The sequence below is a fragment of the Thalassophryne amazonica genome, chromosome 3, assembly GCF_902500255.1.
Source record: "Thalassophryne amazonica chromosome 3, fThaAma1.1, whole genome shotgun sequence".
NCBI classification, from domain to species: domain Eukaryota; kingdom Metazoa; phylum Chordata; class Actinopteri; order Batrachoidiformes; family Batrachoididae; genus Thalassophryne; species Thalassophryne amazonica.
In genome coordinates this window covers 8,411,369-8,422,034 of record NC_047105.1, presented here as the reverse complement: position 1 = coordinate 8,422,034, position 10,666 = coordinate 8,411,369, and the positions used below count along the sequence as shown (strand labels likewise).

Here is a 10,666-nt window from a genome sequence, read left to right as displayed (position 1 = left end):
TATCTCTCTCTCTCTGTCTCCGTCTTCCTCTCTTTCTCACTGTCTCTCTCCCTCTCTCTCTCTCTCTCCCCCTCTGTCTCTCCCTTTCACTCTGTCTCTGTCTCCCTCTCTCCCTCACGCTCTGTCTGTCTGTTTCTCTCTCTCTCTCTGTGTGTGTCTCTCTCTTCTCAATTTTCAATTTCAATGGAGCTTTACCAACATGAGAAACATGTTTACACTGTCAAAGCAAGTGTTAACAGTAAAAATTGAAAACTAAGTTCTCTCTCTCAATTGCTCTCTCACTCATTTCCTCTCTCCCTCTGTCACTCTTTCTCTCTTGCTGTTTTTGTGCTGTGCATACTTTGAACTTTTTGGAAACACGAAGCCTTTCAACTGTAAAATGAACCATTATTTTCTAAATATATGATCAGTGCTGCTCACGCACAGGACTTTAATGGAGATTTTCTTTCAGCGGACAGAATCTCTGTTGGGCTCCTCCTCAGCTGCAATCTGAGCTGGCGTTTCATAGAATTTCATAGTGTTTCACAGCACACATTTTCAGCAACAATTCAGTTAATTTTTCGGAAAATCCGTGCTCAACGAACAGTCAATTTGAACCCAAGAGCCACTCCCTGCATCTAGAACACTGCGGAAGAGAGATCTCTCAAACAGCTCGGCTTCAGAAACCTCCCCTTCTCCTGTTCGGCAGCAAACAAAGCAGAGAGGTAACAACAGCAGTTGAAAGGATTTGCAGTGGCTCCTCACGTATCAGAAAACGTCACGGGTCGGATCGATATTCTCCGATACTTGAATTACGTCGGTATCAGAAGTCGATCCTGATACTGGTCGCAAGCTTAATTATTATTATTAACATTATTGTTTCTTTACAGTTGGGTTCCATCACAGTAAGGAACTTCAAAAAGCACAAGAAGAAGGTGAGATTTAAAATATTTGAAAATGTTTCACTTATTGGGTCCTTATTTAAATTTCATGAACAAGAGTGGCAGAAGAGGCATAGAAGTAGCCAGTTCTGTAAGAAATGCCACATTGAGGAAATTGGGGCCTGTAAGGTGTTGGAAAAGGAGAGAGTACAATTTGACAGCATCAGATGGAGATCTGTATCATGAATTGGAACATGAAGAAGTTGGACGCGAATGAGGGTTGACCAAAGGATCAGATGCTGGAAGACTGTAGAGTAAAATTCAGTTATGATGTGAGACAGGCAGTAGGTGATAATGGTGGTGAGATGCTGGACAAATGTGTAACTAACTGCAGAAATGACAAGAGAGACAGTAAGGTAGGTACTTTGTGTGACATCTGGACAGAGGAAAGAAGACAAGGAGACTTGGTGGCGGAATGAGGACGTGCAGGAAAGTATAAGGAGGAAGGGATTGGTGAAAAACAAGTGGGATCTTCAAAGAGATGAGGTAGGTAGATGTATAAGGACGTGACAGAAGTCAAAGAGAGAGGTGGCAAACACTAAAGCAAAAGTGTATAGTGAACTGCATTTGAAGATGAACTCTCAGGAAGGAGAAAAAGGACTTGTATGACTGGTTAGACAGAGAAAACAAGTTGGAAATGACATGCAAAGGTAATTTCAATTTATTTTAATTATATACCGCCACATCACATCAACACTGCCTCAAGGCACTTCACATGAGTAAGGTCTAACCTTACCAACCCACCCTGAGCAAGCACACAGGTGACATTGGTAAGAAGAAACTCCCTCTGGTGATAATGAGGAAGAAACCTCAAGCAGACCAAACCCAGAGGGGTGGCCCACTGCTTAGGCCATTCTAACAGTTACAAGGCTTTTACAAATTTTACAAGAATTTCTTTACAAACAGAAAACAAAAGAAAAAAAAAACAGAACAGCAACAAATACAGATTCTTTAACTGAAAATAAAAAACTAGTCCATCTTGGGTCTTTAGGTAGGTGAATAGGTAGGTCTTGAGAAAGAACGGCTTCCTGCACTCAGGAAGTAGTTTGGGGTATATCCAAAGAACAATGCTGAGGATGGCACAGTCAGGCAAGAGGAGAAGAGAAAGACCAAAGAGGAGATGTATGGATGAGGAAATGGGGATGGTAGGTGTTCTGTGGTGGTCCCTATTTAGAGCAGCTGAAAGAAAAAAGAATCAGAAGAAGAAGAAATTAAGAACATTTAAAAAATACAAAAAAAAAAAAAAAAAGAGCTACACAAAACACCAGCATGCAGAATCAAGACAGGTTACATAAAAGCAACACAGCTTGTTCACAGCTCAAGGGCAAAATTTCAAAAAAGCATGAAGCTAAACAAACCTCAGGTATTCTATGATTAAACTGCTACATTCAAAGTTGTACTTTTTTTTATTGTTGCTTCACAGATGTAGCAGAGATGAGACAACGACTAAAACTACGGTACGAAAAATGTCTGTTAAAATTATTATGGCTATAATGATGCTTATTTTCAGAGTCAGTGCTGTAGATGGATGTAATGTGCTTGTGTGTTGAGGCTCAGTTGTTTTTTGTTTTTTTTTCCTTTTGTTGTGCAGCAAACCTGACGGAACACGTGAGGAAAAGGTGATGGAGCCAGACGAGAAAGTCTGGGAAATTCTCCTCAGTGCTGACAAGAAAGACTATGAACGCATCTGCCTTGAATATGGCATCACAGATTTCCGTGGCATGCTGAGGAAACTCAATCTAATGAAAAAAGAGAGAGAGCAAGAGATTGCAGAGGTATGAGCTTTTGTTTATTTCCTTCCATTACGAGCTGTGAAAGAATAGATATTTCATAGGAGCCTTAATGCAGAATTATACTTCTCTGCAGGTGCACCTAAATGTCTCTGCATAGAAAATGCTATTAAGGGTTTGCAGTCCACAGAGGCAGATATCTGAACGTTTGAAGCGTCACTGTAATCTTGAGCACATTGTGAGTTGAGTGACCTTCAAAATGCCAAAGTGAAAAACTCTTTTCAAAGAAACAAAACACAACATTCTGTATAACTGCTATGAAATGAAGTACATTCAACAATCTCCATTCAAAATGTAAAAATTTAAGGCAGTCACTCAAAGTTCTTTCAACTGATGTCACACATTCACCTATGAGTTGTCCTGGAAGGTGCTCAACTGCACAAGTGGAACAACTTAAGGGATTTAAGGACCTTGCTCAAAGATGCTGTAATGGTGGTAATAAAGATGAGAGAAGTGCTGTTTTTCTCCTTCAACACTCTATCCTGCCATTATTGTGTCCGCCAAAGATGTAATAAATCATGGATTCTGGATCAGGTTCAGTTTGTCAGATTTTGAGGATTACGTCAAAAACTACTTTACAGATTTTCACCAAATTTTCACCACACATTGGTGTTAGGCCTTGGAAGACTCCATTAAATTTTGGAGATAACCTGGATCCAGATCTGAATTGTGGATCAGGATTTCACTTTGTAGACCTTTAAGGATTACATGAAAACTACGACATCACAAAGACACTACTTTGTTTCAGCTTGTGAATTAAATATCAGATTGTAACATCTTGATCAGTCGGACCATTCTGGATCAGTATGCAATTATTTCATTGTGTTGTGGAATCCGGATCCAGGTAAAGTCCGGGTCACGATGTGAATCACGTCTTTTACTTTGAGCCCTCGTCAACTCTTGGAGGACGTCAGAAATCTCAGATTGCTCTTGTTTCCTTTACGTTAAATGACTTCAGTCTTTGGATGTCACGGCATTTTTCCTTTCCTTCTTTCTATTGGAATCCTATGCATTGCTGCCTTTTGGGATGGAATCAAAACTCATTCATGGGAAGCAATCCAGCACCAGTGTCTTCTTTTGATTGCACAGGATGTTGATTAGAACATATTAGGTATGGCTGGAATAACTCGAAAAACTCCGATGTGAAATATGACATGCATTGGAAGGGAATGACAGCTACAATATTTTGAACATATGACTCATGATGATCCAGCACATATGGGGCCTCAGTGTTGAAGACCCCAGTGACTGGAGAAGGCCAAGGGGACACCCACACCTGGTGGTATCAGATGGATGGTTACTTGGACGGTGGAGGTAGACCAGTTGTTGGTTTTGATAGTTGCCATCCAAGACCCAAGGTGGTTCTGTAGTGTGGTGGTTGTGCCAATACATGGAAACATGCATGATAAAAGCCATGATTTGTGCGTTGATTAGCAAATTAATTTTTACAAAATTTCCTGAAAATGTTGGGCCTGTCATAAAGTGAACAACATTACAATTTGGTGTTTTCATGGTGTGTATTTCAGACATACAGTATTTATATGCAGCATGTCAAGCAAATATATTTTCAACATCATTTGTATCAATGTTAATGTTTTTCCTACTGCAGTTTGTTTCACATATTAGTACACTAAAACATATTGAAGTCAGTGATGAAGACTGTGCAACAATTGAGTTGGATATGGATCTCAAGGATCCCACCAGCAAAATATTCCTGTACAAGGTAGGATTTTTTTTTTATTTTTTATTTTTTTTTACTGAAATGATATTACCTCAATGTCCTTCAATATATTTGTTCAAAATTACAACATGGCACTGTTCTTTTCAACACTGCAGAATGGTGTCATGGTTCCATTCAGCATAGAAGAGGGTGAGGGGATAAAACACAGTTTAAAGCAAGTTGGAAAGAAATATGTAATCTCAATAAAGAAACTTGGTCCAGAAGATGCTGGACTTTACTCAGTGGATGTTGGGGGTGTCAATGTGTTCTCCACTGAATTTAAAGGTGAGTCTTTAACAAACGGATTACCGGTGGTGGGCATAGCTAACCTAAAAGGTTGCTTTGATAACTGCTAGTCTGCCAACTGAACAGTTAACTATGAGAACACTAAACCAATAAACAATATAACATTTGTTTGGAACTACAGATAAACGGTAACCATCAGCTTTTATTTTATTAATTTAGCTTTGACTCATTTTGTTTTTTGTATGCAAAATGCTGAAACACAGCTCTAAGGGCGGATGGAATGCACACAAAAGTGGCCCACATCCGCCAAACAACCGCAATAACCGTGTAACATTCCTGTATGAGTCGGCCGCCATCCGAACACGTCAGTGATCATCCGCAGAGGCACGCATGTCCGCAGCCAGGATTTTTGAGCTGCTCAAAAATCCTGCTGTGGATGAGATCCGCATCACTGCCTGAACACCTACTGAAGACATACGCAGGACATACACAACCAACGCGCCGCATATCCCCTGTCATCCGCTGATATCCGCAACTGACGGGTTGGCGCGGCTTGGCGGCGGACCGGGACAGCATGCAAAACAGATATGACGCGTGCCCAGCACGGCCACATCACGGTCGCAAATGGTATGTCGCGCATGCAGACAGAGTGGGCATGGATGAAGCGAGTGCATCACGGCTGCTGTGCCCCTCATGGGGGCGCCTCCGCGGTCGCCTTTGCTTCTGTTCCGTGTTATATCCGCTGTTCTTCCTCATGTATTCGCTGATCCACCCCGGGACATTTGTCATTTCCGCCCACCTTTGTTGCGGACGCTCAGCTTTTGTCTCCTCATTTCATGCGCAAATCCTCCTAAACGCCAGTGGGACAGGGCCCTTAGCTCTGTATTTTGAATATGATGTTGCATAAACATGGAGAATGGGCAGATGATATAGCCTTAAAATACTATCACCATATTTCAATGAAATGAAAACCAGTCATTTTGACCAATGGCGGAGCTGAGCTGCATACATGCACACAGCAGAGCCTGTTTGTGGATGGCTGTGGAGAGTTCATCACACTTTCAAACCAGTCAGTGTTTAAATATGTCAGTGCATTTGGATGTCTCCCCTCCTCTCTTTAATGAACTTTAAATTCAACTGTATGTTAGATTATTTATAATAAAATTGAATATGAAGTGTTTAATGAATGAAATGGACATGTAATAGAATAAATTATTAACATAAAACATTGTACACTAATAGACACTATTTTAATGTTGCTGTGGGACAAATTACTCTTTTAAAATGTTTAAATATGTCAGTGCATTTGGATGTCTCCCCTCCTCTCTTTAATGAACTTTAAATTCAACTGCATGTTAAGATTATTTACATTGAAAATGAAATGTTTAATGAATTAAATGGACATTAACCGAAAATATTGTACACTAATCTACACTATTTTAATGTTGCTGTGGGACAAATTACTCTTTTAAAATGTTTAAATATGTCAGTGCATTTGGATGTCTCCCCTCCTCTCTTTAATGAACTTTAAATTCAACTGCATGTTAGATTATTTACATTGAAATGAAATGTTTAATGAATTAAATGGACATTAACCGAAAATATTGTACACTAATCTACACTATTTTAATGTTGCTGTGGGACAATTTGAGACAAGACACCCATCAAATTTAATATATTATTGTAACTTTTGATATTTATTGCACATCAACAGTGATATTTTTGCCTTTTTTGTGTGTGTGTGTGTGTGTGTGTGTGTGTGTGTGTGTGTGTGTGTGTGTGTGTGTGTGTGTGTGTGTGTGTGTGTGTGTGTGTGTGTGTGTGTGTGTGTGTGTGTGTGAACTCCTGCCCACCTCTGCCTCTGGCTGGTAGAGGCAGGGACCTCCTTAGCTAATCACCATTACTTATGTGGTTGTCCCACTCCTCCTTCACCAAAGAAAAGAAAAGAATAATTCTCCTCTCCTGTGGCTGAGAGAGATGAAAATGGCTTCAGTGAGCCTAAGTATAGTAATGCGCCACATTTTATTGTTAGTAACAATACCAGCGTTGTAATGATGGAAACAGTAATTAGTTACCATTACTGAAAAAATAATGCAGTTTATAACGTTGTTTATTTTAATGCCGTTATTCCCGTCAGTGCTGGACACAGAGCGGATTTTCTAACCTTACAAACGACATTCCACTTGTCTTTAGAAGATTAAAGTCAGTGCCTCTACACTCTCTCTCCCTCTCTTTCAGGGCTGACAGAAACAGGGAAACATGCACTTACTTCTCCAGAACAAAGAGGAAAAACAACAGATGGTCTCAGGCACAATAATGCCAAACAAAACACAGTAAAACAACAAGAAATAAGAGCGCATGGCTCGCCAAACGCACGGGCGCCATCTTGCTACTTCCATAATCTGTAATGGAAAGCTCTGAAATGCCAAATTAGTAATTAAATGAACAGCTGAAAATATTCAGTAGTTTCCATTCAAAATTCAGTTCATTCACAATGCAGAAACTATTAGACAAATAAGAAATGTTAAGAAAAAATACTCATGGAAAATAATTTGAATCTATTTAATGCATTTACTTTGGCTTGACCTCCTGCTCTTCCATCTCCTCGAGGTGATCCTCACTGCCTTCACTGCCTTCACACAACATATCAGTTCTATTCATTTAATTTGTGTATAAGGGCCCCTTCACAAATAGTGCGAATTTGGTCAAACTGCACATTAAGTGCGCATGAAGCAAGAATCGTATGCAAACTGTGTAATTTTGTAGCTGCCTCTAACACCTCGTACACCTGTTGCTACAATTATTTGTGCACACCAGTGGCTGAAAGACAAAGTGTGCACTGTGGGAGTTCATCGAATCTTCTCGTGGCAGGTGTTGGCAAATTCCAGCTGACACGCACAAACATCGAACACCGCTCACATGGCACTTAGAAAATGTGTGGCCATTCACACTCTTGGCACGATAACAGTCTGGAGACAATCACTGTCGTACTCGCAGTGAAATTTGTCTAAGTGCCCTAGGAGTGTAGCTTTTGGTGCTGAACTGAGGTGTGGCTGCAGACAGAAGCAGCTGTGGAGATCTGTCTTTCTGGACATCCCAGCTGGAAAACACGTACTGTGTTTGGATGGACATGGACTAACAACTGACCACTGTAACACGTGTGTGTCTGTTTGCGGTCCTCAAGTAGACATAAATAAAAAGATATATCACTGTGGCGACAGGCTGCAGCAAGCGAGCATGCACACACGGTGTGCACATGGACGGGCTGCCCCCAGGTTGAAAGGGACCATCAGATCATAAAACGCAGCAGGCGATCTGACTGTCACGTCACCCACGTGAGCTCTGTTCCACATGATGCGGTGTCCTGTGCGGCATCCCCAAGACACGCGTGGGCCGGCAGGACACACGCCAGCAGATGCGGACATGAATGAGACGAGTGAACTGCTTCTCATGTCATTTCGTGACTGTACGTCAGTGACCATGGGTCATCTACAGAGGAACAGATGGATCATATTTGTATTGCCCACTTGATGAGAGGGATTTAATACAATGCAATGTTTTTATATGGTGCGTCGTTTTATTTATTTTTTAAAATACACCCATGTGCTTCCTGATATGAGGCAGTGTTCAGCACATTTTACAGGACAGCAATGGTAGCTAATTTTAAGGCGTGGGTTTGAATCTCATGTGTGCCGTTTTTGTTTTTTTTTTGCTGGGGAAAAGCTGCTGTGTTTCCATGTGCACAGAACCGTCACAGCATGTATTTTTTAATTTGATATTTATTTTGCTCGAACCATCACACCAGCATTGTGCACGCACGTCCATCGGCGCGATATTTCTTGGTGTGCACATACCAACTGCTCTGATGGGTGTCGCCCTGGAGTTGTACATATTCGCACTATGTGTGAAGGGGCCTTAAGCTCCACTAGGAACAAACATACACGATTTCATAGTTAACAAATGTTTATGACTGTTAAACTTAAAAAAAACTGACATAAAGTTAGTGGAAGCAGTTTCATGGAAGCTAATTGTCCAGTCATCTTTTTCAAATTTAGTAAAAAAGCTAATCATCTGACAATATGTTGGTGTTGCTAATTAGTTCTGTGCCCACCACTGCTGATCACACACATGAACGATCTACTGTACATCAATTGTTCAGCAGAACAGAATGAATCGAATCAGACGCTTCCTTATAATATGCTGCACTTGTGATGAAAGAGTCCCACTTTACTTTTCTATGTTTGTTTGGATACACGCAGTACCTGAAGTTGACTTTGCCATGAAAATACAAGAAGTGAAAGCAGAAGTGCGTGAAGATGCCATCTTTCAATGTGTCCTGACTTCACCTATGGATGAGATCAAATGGTTTGGCAAAAGTGCCAGACTGGCAAATAATGAGAAATATGAAATCACTGTGTCTGAAGATAAGCTTATCCACAAGTTAATTGTGCGAGACTGTTTGGCTTTGGATGCTGGTATCTACGCGGCTGTGGCAGGAATCAAATCATGCAGTGCCTGGCTTATAGTTGAAGGTAAGATATTGTTTTTTTGTTTTTGATGTTGAAATTTTGGCACATGTTTTCAAAAGTAACACCAAAGGTATTACACATGATACAAAATAATGTGTTAAATTCAGAGCTTCATGTTCAGCAAAAATTAAACTTATTATTTTTTTATTCCCCCAGCTGACAAAGACCCTTCCAGCAGGGGCAAGAAAGCAGCTCGCAAAACTACAATAGCGGGAGTTGTTGATGATGAAACGCTGCGTAGAATAGCAAAAGAGCAGCAGGAACGATATCAAAAGGAAATGGCAGCAAAAATAGAATTTGCCAAAAAGGCTCAAGCAGAGCAAGAAGCTGCAGAAGCAGCCACTCTTGCTGAGAGACAAGCAAATGCAAAGGCAGCCGCTCAAGCCAAAGCTGCAGAAAAAGCAAAAGCTAAAGCTGCTGTAAGGTCAAAGATGACGGCAGCTGGCACTGCAATGAAAAGTAGTGAAGATGATGACTCTGCTCTTGGTGCTCGTGATGAAGCTGATAGTGGTAAAGGTGTAAGTGGTGGTAAAGGCGATGCAGTTGGCGCAGGCGCAGCTGGCACAAGTGGAGCAGGTGGCACTTGTGCAGCAGGTGTAGGTGCAGGTGCTATACGTGGATTTGGTGCACCTGGAGGTAGTGTACCTGGTGCAGCCAGTGCATATGCACCTGGTGCACCTGGAACTGGTGGTGCTGGTGCCAGTGCAGGTGCAGCCACAGCTGGTGCAACTGATGCAGGCGCAGCTGGTGCAGCTGGTCCAGGTGTAGCTGGTGCAGGCATAGGTGGTGCAGCTAGTGGAGGTGGTGCAGCTGGTGCAGGTGGTGCAGCTGGTGCAGACGCAGGTGGTGCAGCTGGTGCAGGTGGTGCAGGCACAGCTGGTGCAGGCAGAGGTGGTGCAGATGCAGGTGGTGCAGCTGGTGCAGGCACAGCTGGTGCAGGCGCAGCTGGTGCAGCCGGTGCAGGTGCAGATGGTGCAGGTGGTGGAGGTGGTGCTGGCGCAGGTGGTGCAGCTGGTGCAGATGCAGCTGGCAAAGCTGGTGCAAGCAAAACTGGATCAGGAACAGGAACAGCGGGTGAATCATGGGAGGGTTCAGGTGACGATTATGGAGGCAAAAAAGGAGCTAGAAGTGGAACTGGAGGCAGGGTTAAAGGTGCAGGTGCAAATGAGGATGATGCCATTGGAGAGTATCTTAAGGAGAACTTTGAGGGAAAAGGCAAAGGAGAACAAAAAGATGGAGAAAAAACTGCAGAAGGACAAGGAGTGCAGCGAAAGAAATGTTTGAGAGATTCTTTGCTTGGTCCAGACACTGATAAAGGTAAGAAATGAATTAATGCTACTTGACTTTTTGTCATGGAACTGTTTTCAATTTCAGATTATTTTAATTTTTTTAAAGCACAATACCATATAAGCATGTCTATATTTCTTAAGAAATGGAATATTTAAAAACAATATTTACCAA

General features: G+C 41.7%; 1 protein-coding gene across 1 annotated transcript in view; it reads left to right on the top strand.

Annotated features, from left to right (window-relative positions):
* igfn1.1 (immunoglobulin like and fibronectin type III domain containing 1, tandem duplicate 1) overlaps positions 1-10,666 on the top strand; it is a 90,249-nt gene that overhangs the window by 46,875 nt on the left and 32,708 nt on the right. Inside the window, exons 7-13 of the mRNA XM_034167521.1 lie at positions 870-914; positions 2,344-2,377; positions 2,512-2,695; positions 4,320-4,433; positions 4,547-4,715; positions 8,936-9,208; positions 9,362-10,522. Coding sequence (XP_034023412.1) covers positions 870-914; positions 2,344-2,377; positions 2,512-2,695; positions 4,320-4,433; positions 4,547-4,715; positions 8,936-9,208; positions 9,362-10,522 — 1,980 coding nt within the window. The remainder of the gene's footprint in view (positions 1-869; positions 915-2,343; positions 2,378-2,511; positions 2,696-4,319; positions 4,434-4,546; positions 4,716-8,935; positions 9,209-9,361; positions 10,523-10,666) is intronic.